This window comes from Schistocerca cancellata, chromosome 1, assembly GCF_023864275.1.
Source record: "Schistocerca cancellata isolate TAMUIC-IGC-003103 chromosome 1, iqSchCanc2.1, whole genome shotgun sequence".
Lineage (NCBI taxonomy): Eukaryota > Metazoa > Arthropoda > Insecta > Orthoptera > Acrididae > Schistocerca > Schistocerca cancellata.
Genome location: NC_064626.1, coordinates 761,745,581 through 761,763,896, shown reverse-complemented (window position 1 = coordinate 761,763,896; position 18,316 = coordinate 761,745,581). Strand labels below are relative to the sequence as shown.

Here is an 18,316-nt window from a genome sequence, read left to right as displayed (position 1 = left end):
CTTTTTTAGATTTTATTATGCAGATCCAGATTTCGGCTAGTAGCTAGCCATTCTCAATGCACTATTTTCTATTCTCAATGCATGTAAGTCCCTGTTGTTCGGGTGTCAGTCTCAGTTCTTTGAATACTACTGTATGTAGTATTCTATTCTCAATGCATGTAAGTCCCTGTTGTTTGGGCATCAGTCACAGTTCTTTGAATACTACTGTATGTAGTGTGGTTTGTGGGATTAAAGGGGCCAGACTGCTACGGTCATCGGTCCTATTGTATGTAGTATTCAAAGAACTGTGACTGTCGCCTGAACGACAGGCACTTACATGCATTGATAATAGAAAATAGTGCATTGAGAATGGCTAGCTACTAGCTAAAATCTGGATTTGCATAATAAAATCTAAAAAAGGATGACTGACTGCTGCACTCTATAATTTGTAAGGATCAACATTTGCTTGAGCTTTAGCAGTAGACTTAAAATCACCATAAAGTCTAACTGATCCATTTGGTCTCTTAACTGTGACTCTGGACATAGCACACTGGCTAGACAATACTGAGGACTTAAATCTCATACTTTGCAACCTATCCAGTTCTGCTTTAACTCACTCCCTCGTGGTGAAAGGCACTGGATGAGCTCTGCAAAATGTAGGCACTGCTGATTGCTTTAAGTGTACATGGGCCTAGAACTCTGTTGTACAACCAAATGCAGGCTCAAACAGTTGCTTAAATTGCACACAATATAGTAAAAGACAGATTGCTCTCTGAGCACTATGCAACTTAACTTCTGAGGTCATCAGTCAAACAGATTGCTATTTACCATAAAGAAGACAGGTCAAATTGCAGATAGGCACAGTTAAAGGACACTTACATAAAGCTTTCAGCCACAGCCTTCATCACTCATAGAGATCCGGCCCGAGATGCTGAAGTTGGTGGTCGTGTGAGCATGAGGTGTGCTTGCTTGTGTGTGTGAATGGCACATGTCTCTCCTTTACTGATGAGGGCTGTGGCAGAAAGCTTTATGTAAGTGTCTTTTAATTGTGCCTGACTGCAACTTGATGTGTGTTCTTTATGGTAGGTAGCAAATTGTTTTTCGCTACATTGTTCACATTCCTACCTGGAGTTTCCATTGCACATACGAAGTTTCAAGTTCTGTGTCTGGCATCACAGTTGAAACCAGATTTAGCTTGTTATGAATGCAAAACCTAAAAAGCACAAAAGCAACTAAGCCAAAAATGTTGGTTGATTTCAAAGAGTTGACTACTAGAAGGGATAGTTGTGAAGTTACATTTTTATACGTGATCTGGCCATGCAATGGGATTGACTGGCCACTGTATGCCACCACACTGCACTGGAAATTTTATTGTGTAATGATAATATATGTAAAAAATGTTGATGTAGAAGAAGTTGCTATTTGGTGGGAGGAAAACTCAAGACACACTGAGGCAACTGGAAATTGATGGACAGTTGTTCATACAATGCTAAGAATTATATAGTTTCAAGGTATATTTTCTGTTGGCGTGAATTTGGACTCATCTGGTGTCTCCAAATGTTGTTCTAAATCATGTGATCAAACTTTTTTTAATTTTAGGATGACTGTTTATCATATTGAGAAAGAGTATTCAAAAGAGTAATTTTATGTAAGTAATATTTAAATGTCGTGGGAAATTTTTAGTTCAGGCCATATATGCTGTTATGTTTTGAGGATTGTCATTATTGAATTACTGAATTTAGAATGCCAGTACACTGAAAGGAGATGGTATGTTATGAATACTGCTGGTACTGTTAAATGCTAGTTAGATCACCTTGGAAAATTGAACCATAATATATATACATTATTGGCAAACGAAAAAGAAGGTGCACCTAGAAGCAAGTGACTAGTGCATGTCGTACTTGCACGAGACACCAATAGAGGGCAGTTAATGCAATGATCAGTCACACAGCACTGCTGATAAACCAGGAACTGCATTATCCGACATGCAATGTTGCAAGCTTTGCAGCAGTTGTTCACTTCCAGAGTCAGTAGCAGCCAGTTTGTTGTGGCATATGGAGATACAGCTGTGTCTGCAACATTGTTAACATGCTGTGACAGTGTGGATGTGAATCATTTGTGCAAGTGATGGGGTCTGAGCAAGGGCATATAGTCGATCTGTGGGAGGTGGGGTGGTCATACAGTAGAATTGAATTACACCTGGTACGAGAGATCTCCACAGTGTATGGTTATTCTCACCAGTAGTCCACAGGAGGTGCACGTGGCCGTCAGCTTGGGTCTGAATAGCGGCGTTGCACAGATGCACACCATGGCTGTTGGCATCTTACTGTATGCCGTTAGGGCACCTTCTGCTCACACGCCAACATTGTGCAGCCTGCCACCAGTGGTGTTGTGATAGGTGCTTAAGGAAGAAGAAAAGCAGACTTGTTGCCACCAGTAATGAGAGTCTCTTCTTCTGCCTTGGTTCCAATGATGGTCATACACTTGTGCGTTGTCATGCAGGTGAGCACCAGCATCTGGAATGTATATGACAGAGGAACACAGGGCCAATACCTGGTATCAAGGTGTGGGGAGCTGTATCTTAACAATAACTGTTCTCCTCTGGTGATTGTAGAGGAATCATTGCACAGTGCGCAGTACATCCAAAACATCATTCAACCTATCATGCTACCGTTTGTGCACCAATAAGGCAATGTGCTTTTTCAACAGAATAACACAGATCCACATCTATCCCGTGCCACCCAGCTTCCTCCCCAAGGTGTATGTCATCTACCATGGCCAGCATGGTCCCCAGATCTGTTGCACATTGAGCATGTTTGGGACTGGTTGAAACATCATGTTCCATGTTCTGCAACACAGGCAGGAAATCTGGCCCAGTTGAGGCAGCAGGTAGAAACAGCATGGCAGGTCAGTCTACAAGAGTACATTCGTCACCTCTGCATTAGTCTTCATGGGAGAATTGCAGCCTGCATCGCTGAAGGAAGGTATATAGGGTAATAGTTCTGACATTTTACATGCACTGTCAGCTATACTCAGGTGCATATGGCTCTGTCAGTGGGATCATTTGTTGTATACATCCTCAAGAGTATATCAATAAAATTGCCTTCTACTGGGTCAGTAAATTCATGGTGTTCTTTTTTCATTTTCTGGTAGTGTAGATTCAACTCTTGCACAAACCTGTTGACCCTACATATGTTACCTATTGTGGCATTTGTCAGCACAGATTGACCATATAAAAATCTAAATACATTGCTACAATACAATTACAATATATCTAACACAATGATGTGTGTAACATTGCTATTTCATCAGTTAATTGATTTGATCTTCTTTGTTTAGGACAGGCATTAGGTTACGGGCAGCTTGCCTTGCTTTACTGTACAGAAAATTATTTCGGCTCAATAATTTGGGAGACAGCTCTACTGGCCAGGTAAGTGCATGGCAAGCTATCTAATTTGTGTGCCTTCATGAAAAAATAAAATGTTGTATGTAGCTGTGTAGTGAAGAAGTACTGAAAATAAAATAAAATTCCAGGCCTGAACATTATGATTAGTTTGCTTGCTTTACACTTAACAAATTGAGTCATGCCATCTCCCATTATCTATAGTTCATTACTGTACTCTTCTGTGACTCGTAACTCATAACATTATATTGATCTGACATTCTCACTAACTCTGGATCTTTATTTTGATAGAATCTTGCTATTTTTGCAAAACATTCAGATGCTATTCATCATGGAATAAAAGTAATATATTTTACCACATCTTGTGAAAGTGGGCACTTATTTTGGTGTATCATTTTGCTTTAATTGTAATAAATTAGTTAACTTCTATTATAATCAAAATAAGGGAAAGACAGCCACTTGCCTATAGCAGTCTAATGAGTAGAACACAGAAATGTGTAACAAGAAACAGCATTCACACTAGCCTTTGAGCTCTTGCTCTTTTTATAGTAAAATTACATACATTCATACACACAACCATAGAAACTTCCAAATGTACACTCTCTTGGGTGCGGCAATACTCATTACTGATTATCAGTTATTGAAAGCATTTGCTTGGGCTATTGGATGTGGGAAGGAGGTAGGGAAGGCCACGTAAGTCAAGGAGGGGATTATGGGATGGAGTGAGGTGGGTCTTTTGACATATGACTTAGTGGATGCATGAAAGGACAAAAGGAATTGATAGGGTAGAGATATAGAGTGACAAAGACTGATGCAGGGGAGAGACAGAGATGGAAAGGGGGAGGGGAAGAGAGAGAGAGAGAGAGAGAGAGAGAGAGAGAGAGAGAGAGAGAATGGTCACTTGGGGAGGGGGTGGAGGGATCAGATTTTGACAGGGAAGGAATGAAGTAAACAGAAGAGAGAAACAAAAAGATAGGGGCAGGGGGTGGGGGGCAGTGGAAAACAAGTTAGCCTCCATCACTCTATATCTCCTTTGTGCTCTACACTGTAAACTCCTTTTGTCTTGTGCAACCACTGAGTTCTTTGTCATAACTCCTGCTTTGCTCTGTCCTGTTGCCCCCTCCTTGTGTCGTGCACCTCCTGCCTCCTCGAGCCTGGGCAACTCGACTGCTTTCAGTAATTGATCATCAGTAATTAGTTTCACTGCAGCCATGGGAGTGTACACACACGTGTCTGTGTGGTTGTGTTTGTGAATGGGTGTAACTAGAAAAAGAGCAAGAGCTCAAAAGCTAGTAAGAATGCTGTTTTCTGATATGTGTCAGTTATGTATCTGTTATGTATCAGTCCACTTAGTTTATATATTGTTCCATCCAAGAATTTCCATTATTGTTTAGCTTCTGTTATAATAATTTTCTTTGAAATAAGTACCATCAGTTTAAATCAATGAAAATACAAGTTTTACATTAATTTCAGTTTTAAATATTTGTTATTGTTAACTGGCTCCTCCATGGTTTTTCATAGAACAGAGTATTCTGAGATCCTCCTTGGCTGCCTGCGCAGTGTTGGTAGCTCCATGCAGCCCTAAGCTGTGACTTAGGGATGTCTATTGCAAAACTTCATTCTCTGAAAGGCGCCTAAGGAGCATCTCAAACAAATAATAGAATACAGCATAAAACAAATATTTGAACTTATAGTACGATGTTGTCTACATAAAAATAGATACTACAGCACTACTTAGGCTCCATTTCATTATTATTAGAACTATAACCAAACTACTTATATGCATGCTTATCCATTTGTAGATGAATAGGGTACAGAAACTTTCACAACTATTAATAGTCATGATAAAATTTTTTAATTCAATTTACCAGAATTCTGTGGCCTCACATTTGGTCTCTTACTGTTTAGCTAGTTTTTCTTAGTTACAGTACGTGTTAATATCCAACAGTTTATATTCTCCTTTTACAAAGCAAATCATCTGCCATTTCTTTCATACACAGTACCATGAAATGGAAATTGTTTTTACTTACTTTACACATTTTATTCCTTCACGGCAAACTTTAAGGTGCAAATAAAAATTCAACCAAATATTTTCTGCCATTGTATAAATCAGCAAATATTTCTGGTGGACAAACCTATACATGGTAAACAAGAGTCATAAACATAGATGCATCAAAATAAGCTTGTAAGAATGTATGTACCTATCTACCTACAAAGCAACATCAGACTGGAAGATACTTATATTAAAAACTGACATATTCATTGCTTTATACTTCTGAGGTTCCTTTGTTGGGCAAAAGAGAAAGAAGAGGAAGAAAGATGACAGTGCAATACAAGGGTTAGGGAAGAACATGAGCTTGCATCTAGGTTTCGGCAGACATAGTCACTGATTTCTCAAGCAATAGATGCAGGAAGAAAATATTGCAAGTAGGGACTGAGGTGGAGAGAGAGAGAGAGAGAGAGAGAGAGAGAGAGAGAGAGAGAGAATGGGGAAAATAAAATAAATGCAGAGTGAAACAAGAAAGAACAGTGCAATACAAGGGTTAGGGAAGAACACGAGCTTGCATCTAGGTTACGGCAGACATAGTCACTGATTTGTCAAGCAATAGATGCAGGAAGAAAATATTGCAAGTAGGGACAGAGGTGGAGAGAGAGAGAGAGAGAGAGAGAGAGAGAGAGAGAGAGAGAGAGAGAGAATGGGGAAAATAAAATAAATGGAGAGTGAAACAAGAAAGAACAGTAATCACAGTTTATAAGGAGAGTGAGTAGATGCTTTAGTTGGTATGGCAAATAAAAGTGTGCATAATATGTGTATAATATCACATATATGAGGGCGGTTCAGAAAGTAACCTCCGATCGGTCACAGTGCGGGTTGTGGGGGGAGTAGCGACGCCATCTGTGCGTTCACGCACTCAACAGGTCAGTCGGCATCAAGCCGTGGTCGAGTGAACGTCGTACCTGCGCTAGTTTAGTTTTTGTGGCAGTTTGAAATGTGTGCTGCAATAGAAAACCCCGCCAAATGTGAAGTGCGTGCTGTCATAAGGTTTTTTACAGCCAAAGGATATTCTGCAGCAGCTATTCATCGTGAGCTTTGTGCTGTGTACGGACCAAGAGTTATGAGTGAAGGAGTTGTCCGTGAATGGGTACGTTTATTTAAAAGTGGACGAGAAAATGTTCATGATGAAGAGAGGAGTGGTAGACCATCATTGGTGACTGACGAACTCGTTCAGACAGCTGATGCAAAAGTTCGTGAAAATCGATGTTTCTCAATGTCGGAGTTGTCTACTGGATTTCCACAGATTTCTAAGACTCTCTTGTACGAGATAGTGACAGCAAGATTGGGTTACCATAAGTTCTGTGCACGATGGGTGCCCAAAATTCTTACCGACCACCACAAAACTCAAAGAATGGCCTCTGCATTAGACTTTCTGTCACGTTATGAGGACGAAGGAGAACCATTGTTAAACAGAATCGTGACCGGTGACGAAACCTGGATTAAGTACGTGAACCCTGAGACAAAAGAACAATCAAAGATGTGGGCACATTCAAATTCGCCTACCAAACCAAGAAAAGCCTCGCAAGATTTTTCTGCCAGAAACTGATGGCAACGGTGTTTTGGGATGCCAAAGGGGTGTTGTTGGTTGAATTCATGGAACGTGGTACGACCATTAATCAAGACGTGTACTGTGAAACAAAAAAAAAACTTACGACGGGCTATACAGAACAAACGCCATGGTATGCTGACTTCCGGTATCGTTTTTTTGCATGATAACGCCCGTCCTCACTCTGCTCGCAGAACAACGGCCCTTCTTGAGTCCTTCAAGTGGGACGTTATCAACCATCCACCTTACAGCCCAGACCTGGCGCCAAGTGATTATCACCTCTTCATGCATTTGAAGACATGGCTCGGGTCACAGCGGTTTGATGACGACGAAGAGCTCAAAGATGCGGTCACAGGCTGGCTCCAGGCACAAGCGGGTGATTTTTATGCAGAAGGAATTTCAAAGCTTGTGAAGAGATACGATAAGTGCCTCAATCGCTATGGAGACTATGTAGAAAAATAGTGCAAAGATGTAGTTGTAAGATGTATATATTAAAATATTTTTATTTAACTTGGTGTATTTTTTTAAATCAACCGGAGGTTACTTTCTGAACGGCCCTCGTATTATTTCTCAAGTCAAAATCCCTTTTTCTCAACAAGTGTGTGCAAGCAGAGTATGGGTGCTGTAGGTCACTGCAACAAGAGCCGAGGTGGAAGGTATGAGACTGAAGGTGTCCAGCACAGCAGAAGCAATTGGTGTGGCCGAAAATCCATGCAAGTGGGAGGCGGGTTGTGTAGAAGGTGCAAGAGCGAAGGTGTCTGTCATTTCAGAAGTGACCAGTGTTGCCGAAAAGTCATGCAGGTGGGAGAGATGCACAGAGATGCAGGTGTCTTACACAGCAGAGGCGACTGGCATCACCGAATAAGTGGGTGGTAGAGCTGAGCGGAAAAGGTGAATTGCAACATCTGGTGAGCATGCAGGCAAACTGAAGCAGCAGAGGCAACCGGTATTGCCAAGTAAGCATGCAGAAATGAAACCGTGTGAGTGGAACCTGCCACAGCATGGGGGATTTGTGGTGGGGTGGGGGGCTTGCTTCATCAACGCAAATTGAAAGAACACTGCAGAATGAGAAGCTGTGTGGAGCGAGGCAGCATGCTGTGGACTCACCAAATGGGCCATGTAGCTCCAACTTCGTCTCTGTGCCAGCAGAGTGTTGTGGAATGGCATGGTGATGTCCGTTACAGGGACAAGATTGGTGAGCAGGCCACTTGGTGGGGTGTGGTTGCCATGCAGGGAGCAGGTGAGGTTGGCCATATTGAGCCAGGTGAGGCTGGCTAGGTAGCATTGAAAATCTGTGGAACAAAGTCATGCCATTCCACCTTAGCCATGCGTGATGAGGTAGATATGTTAGCAGATTCATGGTCAAACCTCACTGTTGGTATGGAGAAGTCCAAACGTGAAGGAATAATTTGGTCCTTGTCGGTGGTGAACAATGGGAACCAAAGCACTCAAAATAAAGGTGATAAAAACTTGCAGTTTTGTAATGTTGCTAACGGTTGTCGAGTCACCTTTGTGGTTATTCATGCAGTTAAGTTAACGTATGGCATTAATAACATACATTTCAATGGAACTACATTTATTAAACACTGAATAACAAGACGCAATACAGCATGTGAGAAATCCAGCATTGGACAGCTCCAAAGAAAGTCACTCACAGATAAAACATGCTTTTCACTTATCAATAATCACCACAAATTCTTGAAATTGTGTTCATGTTCACTTATTACGATGTCCTCTTATTCACCTCTGCATCCACCATTTCCTGAATTCATTATCTAGCTATGCACTGTATGGAGGAATAAATACTGTCCAAGAATTCATGCACTTCAAATATGTTTTACCTGACTCTGAATTTATAAACCAAATTGTACAACTTGCATATTACCTCCGTCACTGATCGTCCTTTTCGGTTGTCATAGCTTCTTTCGTTTGTTGTTGGTTTTTTAAATAAAATTCTCATCATTTATCTTTGAGGCCGAATACATGAAAAAGAAATATGTACAGGTTAAATTTTACTTAAATAAATTATAGTTAATTATTATTTCACATTAATTCAGTATAAAATGCTCAATCCAAAGGTTCAGAGTTTGGTCCTGGAGCATCATACCATGTCTCAAATAATTTGATCTTGTCTGCAAATTGTTGAAGAAATCTTTTGGTTACTTTTTTCAATATGCTGTCTTTCTTTGTCCTTTTTAAACGTAAGTAAAATAACTGAACAGTCTGATAATCTTGCAGTCCACACCAACTGATCTTAAGACACTTTATTTATTTTAGCAAATATGTTACAAGAATGTGAATGTGAATGTGCCACTCTTTGCATCCGCTCAGCTTCACAACTCCCAGGAAAAGACAAATTATGCCTAACTTTCTTCATTTATTTTAAGAGAATAGAAAACGAGATGAAATATAGATAAAATTTCTCAAATGAGTGCCTAATCGATTATGAAGAATACGTGATAAGAAAAATAAGATGAAAATGATAGATAAAACCACAAAACTGAACAGAAAGATTTATGTGACAACCAGGAGGTGTGATATATTGCAAATGGATCAACTGCTCATGTCAAGGTTATGATTTTCTGATTTTATACTGTGAAAGAACACCTCTATCCACTGTTCTCCCTTGATGCACATTTTCTCTCTCCTGCTAAACATATTTTTCCAATGTTCTGATCAGATCTTGTTCTCTTCTTCATCCAGTTTCCTCGCCATATGGTTTGTATCGTTCTGAACAGCTTCAGAAAATTTGCCCTTTGCATTCTTCTGCAGGTACATACTCCAGTCCCGTTAAGTCTAAGACCCTCTTCATCAGACAGCTGCTTGTGAAATGAACTGATTCATATACCAAATGATGTGCACCACTTTTGGGGCTTCTGTGCCAATAAAGATCAGTTTCTATCACTGATATGTACAAAACAAAGTTACTTATTTAAAGTCATAGTGTCATAAGTCAGTTGACAAGGATGCACTGATTTTGAGTTCTCATTCATGTGGAAATTATTAGTGAGCGAATCAAGCATCATAAAGAGAAAATGTTATGCACATTTTCTTACACATTATCAAAGTAAAAATGGTTAAGCCAGCATTTTCTTACTACAGAATTATTGTGAATGATCCTATAGGAATAGTTCCTAAATGTGCAACTAGGTGTTCTGTAACATTCAGGCTGTGTTGTATGAGGGCACTTTGTTCTTTTAAATAATAAGTAAAATTTATAGTCTTCTTTTGCTCTTTAGGCGTGGCTGACCTATAATAAGAATATAATAGAGGGAAACATTCCACGTGGGAAAAATATATTTAAAAAGAAAGATGATGAGACTTACCAAACAAAAGCGCTGGCAGGTCGATAGACACACAAACAAACACAAACATACACACAAAATTCTAGCTTTCGCAACCAACGGTTGCCTCGTCAGGAAAGAGGGAAGGAGAAGGAAAGACAAAAGGATTTGGGTTTTAAGGGAGAGGGTAAGGAGTCATTCCAATCCCGGGAGCGGAAAGATTACCTTAGGGGGAAAAAAGGATGGGTATACACTCGCACACACACACACACATATCCATCCGCAATCCTCAATCTCCGCTAATTTCTAATTTCAATTTGCCGCCGCTCATACCTCACCTGTCTTTCAACATCATCTTTGCCTCTGTATTTCCGCCCCGACTGACATCTCTGCCCAAACTCTTTGCCTTTACAAATGTCTGCTTGTGTCTGTGTATATGCGGATGGATATGTGTGTGTGTGCGAGTGTATACCCGTCCTTTTTTCCCCCTAAGGTAAGTCTTTCCGCTCCCGGGATTTGAATGACTCCTTACTCTCTCCCTTAAAACCCAAATCCTTTTGTCTTTCCCTCTCCTTCCCTCTTTCCTGACGAGGCAACCGTTGGTTGCGAAAGCTAGAATTTTGTGTGTATGTTTGTGTTTGTATATGTGTCTATCGACCTGCCAACGCTTTTGTTTGGTAAGTCTCATCATCTTTCTTTTTAAATATATGACCTATAATAATATTGAAATTACCTATGTCTTGTGTAGCTTGCTTCATATATGGACTAAGAAGTGATACTGTGGAATTAACTGTGCGCAATTTGTGCTTCCTCCTATATCAATATTTTTAAACTTAAATCAGTGGGTGGTAGACTCCAATCTGTCAAGGGGCACAAGTTTTCCATTCCTCATTTCTTTGAATATGCAAAATTGATAACCTCAACTAGTATTTTATAAAGATTTTGCTGTTCTGTCCTGCTGGAGCATTATGTCAACCCAAATGAAAGTGCAATAGTCCATCTTTCACATGGTAACAGTACCAGTTCTTCTAATGATGTACCTACTAATCGTTGCCACAACACCAATCGTAGATGGTGCCAAATATCCATGCACAGGTCACACAATTCATGCATATTATTGGCAAATGGGTTATGAACTCTTAACTGGCATTCTTCATCCATACAATACTGATATAGTCCATATCTTTCATGAGAGCTTTTAAACCCAAGTGAATGTACTCCTTAGATTGTACTGTGGAAATGCAATCAGTCAACAAAGAAGACTGCTTACTAAACACTTTGGCATTTCATAGTAGGATATTGTTCATGTGTGTAGGACACATGCTCAATAGAACTGACAGGGGTACTGAATATATTAAAAGACAGGCAGCATGAATGGTCACAGGTTTGTTTGACTCACAGGAAAGTGTCAGGGAAATGCTGAAAACCTGAATTGACAGACGCTTGAAGATGGACACCAGTTACCCTGCAAAAGCCTATTGACAAAGTTGCGAAAATGAGAATTAAGGGAAGAATCTTCAGGAATATACTTCAACTCTCACATCGAGACACAAAAATATACTTCGACCCTCCAATGGAGACAGCACAGCCAAGGTTAGACTGATTACAGTGCACACAGAGACATTTAAGCAGTCATTCTTCCCATCCTCTATACATGATTTCAACAGAAAGAAACATTTAACATGTGGTACAATGTAAGCACATTCTCCCATGCACTTCCCCGTGTTTTGCGGAGTATATCTGTAGATATACAGTCATAAGTGGCTGGTGTATGTTTAGTGGTGTATGTGTTGAGTAGGCAGTTCATTAGTAGGCAGTGTTTTCTGGCCTGACCACTGACATTATGTAACAGAAAACATGATTCAATTGTAGAGCAATTCTTTCTAATTATTCTAATGTTGAATCACATTATCAGTTCAACAAGCACACATGTATAAATGTCTACCGTGGGTACGTTGTCCAACAATCATTATTTTGATGACACTCATTTTCAAGTGGATGGTTTGTCACACTCTACCTTTTGTCACAATCATTAAAATCAGCAGTTTTATCCTTTTTTCTGTACATTGAGTCAAACTGTTGATTCTCCTATGTTGCAAAAGTCTGTAACTTAATTTTTGTAACATATCACACTTATTGTAAAAATTAAAAAAAAAATGTATTTCATAGTGAACAAAGTGATAGCAATCTGATGAGGATTTGGAAGACCATAATGAAGAGTCAAAGAAATGGACAACATGCTACAGGTTCCAGCACACGGTGATAATGCAACAAGAAACCAGTTATGAATGTTCAAGAAAATTTCATTAACTTCTCTGTTTAATACCGTACTTGAGTTGTTGTTTATTGCAGTTGTTGTATCACACTGTGGAGGGGGAGGAGGGGGGGGACTTTAGTGTCTGGTAATGTTGCTAACAAAAGTATGTTAATATAAAGAAGAAAATGTAAGAATCCTAAGATGGAACCTTGTTGAATGCTACATGCTGATTGCTCTTTCCTATTGATTTTTTTTGTTACCTGTTTAGTGACATCACATGGACAGTTTTACAGAATTTTCTGTGGCACCATAATATACTAAGTTATTGAAACTGATATTATGTTTTGTGCTATCAAATGCTTTTAACAAAACACAGCATATACTGCTAGTCTGCAATTCTGTAATTTAGTGCCCAGTGTATGTGAATTCTCACTGTATGTATAAGTAACCTTTGCAACATCAAAACTAGACATCTTCCTGGTTTATATTTTTTGATATTTCAATTATCTAACTTATATAGAGGCTTCACTTTTGGATATTTAAACTTGCCAGGAACTGTTCAGAGTGTATGTGTAATAACATTTCAAGTTATATGTTTGATTAAATATTTTAAAGAGGATGCTTTTTTTATGAAAAAAGACTTTCTTTGCAGAAAATGGACAGATAAATAATTGACTTTGAAGAGCAGTGTCCACTGTTTTGAAACTTCTTCACTTATTAATGTTGTGTGGTGGTAACAGACTCTAACATGGAACTTTGTCTTTCAAAGGCAATGCTCTTGCCAATTCAGGGAATGCTCAAGCAGCTGCAATTCTGCCAGATCTTCTCACTCAATTTCAAGATTTCACTGAAACATTTCTTACTGAACTAGCATTCCTTGAAGAAATGATAGCTCAAATAAAATGGCTTAGTGACATCCCAGACGTTATTTCTAAAATGAATTTTTCACTCTGCAGTAGAGCATACAATTTCTAGCTGATGAAAACTGTGTGTTAGGCGAGAAACCTTAAATTTCCAAGTTCAGGTACTGGTCTGGCACACTGTTTCAATCTTCCAGGAAGTTTCAAAACAGCAACACTCTATTGCAGACTGAAAGGTTAATTCTGGAAACAAACCCTAGGTTGCGGCTAAGTCTCTTTGGGTCAGGCAGCAACCAAGTAGGCACACTTTTCAGTGGTGTCGGTTTGGACAGCCATGTACTTTTTTTTTATAGAGACATCCCTTTCTTTTTGTGTGAACAAGTGATTGTGTAAGCCTATACAAGTGACATCTGTGATGATAATATGCATCCTCATGTGAATGCAATAAGTGATGAATGCATCCTATTAAATCACAATGCTCTGTCACCCTGGGATCATTTCAGAGACAACAACATTCCACAGCTTACATTTGGGGTATTTCATTCATCCAACTTGATGTCCCAACCCAAATCCCATAAAGCATATTTATGAAACTCACGACCCTTTTCTTAAGACCCTTGCTGTGCTGAGAGAAACTTTGCAAGGAGGTTGAAAGTCACTTCCTGAGGAGCTCAGCAACTCTCTCAGTAACCACATTACCTGTAAGTGCATGTATTGTATTCCTGCTTGAGGTGGTAATTAGAGTCTGTATTGATGCTGCTTGCTCTATATCATTGTGTGTATTTCACTGGTATTCTAACATGGAGCATATATTGTTTTATGCCAGCTTTTTAGTTTTATACTTTGCTCAAATTTCAATACATTTAACAAGCAATTATTTTTTGTGTATTACTGTGACTTGTGAAAACCAGTATATTTCAATACGACTAAAGTTGAGTGCAATTTTGTATTATATTTCAATGAAAAGTTATATATCTTTAATTATTTGTTTTGCCATCCTTTAGCTCATAAATATATTTTCTAACGATGGACAGAAGATAATGGATATGGCTTTGTTTGTACCAATGATAATTGGAGGGCCAATTGTAATAATTTGTGGCGTGAGTTACATATTGTGGCTGTTGGGTCCATGGGCAGTCCTTGGTATGACATCATTCTTGTTGTTTTATCCACTTCAGGTGAGCTATGAATTTTATTGTTTTACTGAGTAGCCTCAAGATTAACAGTTTTTTCATCTGCACAATAATTATACATAACTATTAACTGTAAAAAAAGATTGTAAGAGTTTATTTATTTATTTATTTTTAAGTTCCATGGTTACTTGACATGAGTGTACTGCTGGGGTGTAGGATGTGTCAGATTATTACAATAATAATCCTATGTAAATGGTCATGAGACGTACAATCTAAATCATATATAAACAGATACTTGAGGAAAAAAAGAAAAATATGTATGGAAGAAAAAGTTCTATTTGCCCATTGACAGTAAATTGATATACACCTCCCAAGGTTATAATTCAGTAGTTTTTTTGAGTCCAATAAAAAGTAAGGAAGAAATAATGGTTTACAGAACAGTATAAAGGACAGACATGATTGCTGCTCAGGAACCAAGATTGAAGGAGATACAACAGTAAAGTATGAGGTTGTGTCCCTTTGTAGCTGGTATCAATCATTTCACCTTCGCATACCTACTGTACTAGCCAATACTCTTGATTATATGTTTTACATGCTCTAGTCTTTGACTACTTCTAAGTACCATAGCACAACTTTGGTAAGTGGATCACCTTTTCCTCTGTATATTCTCTAGTACTTTATCTGCCCACTCAGTTTTTAAAATTTTTCTCCAGCCCACAATTCAGATGCTTCCAGAGCTCTGTGAGTCTAATTTTCCTTACAAATGCACTCCTAGCACATTAGGTATCCTCCAAGTTACCTGCTCTTCAGTTTAGAGATGTTCCCACAATCCAACAATTTCTCAACAATAATGCCATTTCATTTCCCATTTCGCATTCTCTATATGGCTATTACACCAAACTCTTCCCCTCTGCAAGTGCTGAACCATGCCCCTAGGATGTTGTTGTCATTATTGCAGGAGACACATCAGTGTCCTTCTAGATGCTCTGTCATTTGAGATATATTCTGACTACTTTTATTGTACCCCTTTTTCCTCACAATCATTTAAATTTTCAGCCCCTTCACTGAATGTCTGTTTCTTTTTTGTAATTGCACTTACATTTGTAAAATTGTTACTACAATATTTATATTTCATTCTATTTGTGAAGGTGCTAAGCACTTATCAGTAATGAACTTACTTAGGTCTATGAACACTGCACTCACAGTGTCATACTGATCTTGAACACAGTCATTTATCCTGCTTATATATCTGCCACTCGCTGTTTATCCAGATACCATGTTCTTAATATGCTATCTATCTGTAATTTTTTCAGGCTTAGTCTACAGTTCATTTACAATAAATTATGGCCAGAAGCTTCATTTACCCAGAGAAATGTTCCGCAGCTTAAAATTTGGTTTCAAGATCTCTATGAGACCATTACATAATCCATTTGAAATCTTTTGATGTCTCCAGATCGCTTCCGTATTCGTAAACCACGTTTTAGCAGTTATTAAATTGTGATTTCTGCAAAATACTGTCACGTGATTTCTCCATTCATTCCTTTCCACCAATCTATGCTCTCCTACCAGTTTTCCTTTCCTTACTTTTTGTACTATTGGATTCCAGTCTCCCATCACAATTAAACTTTCACCTCCCTTAAAGATCTGAATAATTTCTTTTATGTCATCATAAATTCTTTCAATCTCTTTAGTATCTGCAGAGCTAGCTCATGTATGGACTTGTACTACTGTGATAGGTCTTGGCTTTATATCTGTCTTGGCTTCCAGAATGCATTCACTACACTGTTCATTCCTGTTGCCTTATTTATTAGTAGACTTTCTCCTGAAATACCCTGCTTCATTTTGTATTTATAACCCTGTATTCATCTGATGAAAAATTTTGCTCTTCTTGCCACCGGTTCCTTCTTTTAGTCAAGTTGTGCCACAAATTCCTGTTTTACTCTGATCTATTCAGTACCTCCTCATTATTCATTCAATATACCCATAAAATATTCAGCATCCTTCTATACAACCACATTTCAAAACCTTCTGTCTTCTTGGGTAATTTTTTTCTTCTGTAGACTCTAGAAAAATACCTTAACAAAAGACTTCCTATTACATAAAATTATATTAGATGTCAACAAATTCCTCTTTTTTAGAAATGCATTTCTTGCTGTTACCAGCCTCTACTTCTGCATCCTCAGTTATTTTGCTGCCAAGATAGCAAATGTGATCTACTAATTTTAATGCCTCATTTCCTAATCTAATTCCCTCAGCATTGCCTGATTTAATTCGACTATGTTCCATTACCCTTGTTTTGCTTTTGTTAATGTTCATCTTATAATCTCTTCCGAGGACACTGTCCATTCTGTTCAGCTGCTCTTCCAAGTCCTTTGTCACCTCTGTCAGTATCCCAATGTCACCAGCAAATGTCATTTTTTAAATTTCTCCTGCCTGACCTTTAATTCCTTTTCCAGTTTTCTCCTGTATAGACTGAATAAAAACAGGCATAAATTACAACACTGTCTAACTCCATTCCCAATTATTGCTTCCCTTCAACTCTTATAATGAAGTCTGGTTTCTTCCTCACTTGAAAAAATTAAAAAAATTGTGAGACAAGACTGCTGGCCTGTTCTCACTTTCAGGAGACAACATTTTTACTGTTGCTAGTAGAAACATATAAAAGTACACACACTATCCTAGCTGTCAGAGATATTATTTTTTTCCTTGGGAAAGAGAGATGTTTGGGTTGGAGTAGGTTAAAAAGAAAGTGCAGGTCACTCAGACCCCAGGATGACAGGTGGATCCTCAAAAATCTCCTCACTATGGATCTAAGGACCAAAAAAAGGAGTGATCAAAAAATTTCCATTTGAAGGCCATACAGTGGAGAATCAGGATGCCAGTCAGGCAAAATTGCCGTGAGCACTGAGGAAATTATCACACTGATGCACCAGGATGAAGATACCCATTTGGTAAAACACAATGTCCTGCTGTGTGAAGATGTCTGTAACTGCCTGCTGCACATCTTCATCCAACAGGAATCAATTATTCATTCAAGGCCTTTTTTAAGGGACCAAAGGTGTGATGATTGCATGGGGAGAGATCAAACCTGTAGGGTGGTTGCTTGAGAGTCTCCAGCTTGAATTGGTGTAACTTCTGTGTTACAACATTTGTGATGTGGGGGCATCTTGTGTTTAATCATGACCAATGTGGAAAGTGGAATAGCATTCTGCAATGGTGGTTTTCAACAGACATGGTGCTCCATATGCATTTTTCATTCTCTGATGGTTTTCTACATGTGTTTATCCTCCAACAGCTAAGAAAAGAAAATCAGCATGCTCATCACTTTTGGATGCATCTGGTAATAACCTCGCCATAGTTCATGTTTCCGCATATAATTTATATGTAACTAGCTGAAAAAGAACCACATCACTTGGTCTTTGTTTTTGTTTGTTTTTTGAGAACATTCTAGATCACTCGAGGACATTCAAGAAGATTGTAAAAATGGACACTTGAAAAAATCGTAAAAATTATTTCATACTCAAAGATAGTCTTGAAGGATCAAAAATATTCTTTAAGTAAAAAAATACTCTTTAAGTACTCCTATATCCATTTAAGTATTTCACAATAGCCTAATTTGAAATGAAGTACTCTGTCACTTGTTTATTCATTTCTTTATAGAACATCAAGAACATACTAAAACATCTGAGAACTTATTTATGAATAATAGCCTGCTACATTGCTATGTAAGTTGTTTATGTTTTAGCTCATTCTCAATGAGCCCATTTCAGCAAATTGCCACCGTCAGGTGCTCTGTAA

The 18,316-nt window shown here is 38.6% G+C and overlaps 1 protein-coding gene across 7 annotated transcripts in view; it reads left to right on the top strand.

Annotated features, from left to right (window-relative positions):
• LOC126186509 (ATP-binding cassette sub-family C member 5-like) overlaps positions 1-18,316 on the top strand; it is a 532,505-nt gene that overhangs the window by 133,917 nt on the left and 380,272 nt on the right. For all 7 annotated transcript variants that reach the window (XM_049928217.1, XM_049928221.1, XM_049928220.1 and 4 more), the window contains exons 7-8: positions 3,319-3,409; positions 14,390-14,563. In XM_049928217.1, coding sequence (XP_049784174.1) covers positions 3,319-3,409; positions 14,390-14,563 — 265 coding nt within the window. The remainder of the gene's footprint in view (positions 1-3,318; positions 3,410-14,389; positions 14,564-18,316) is intronic.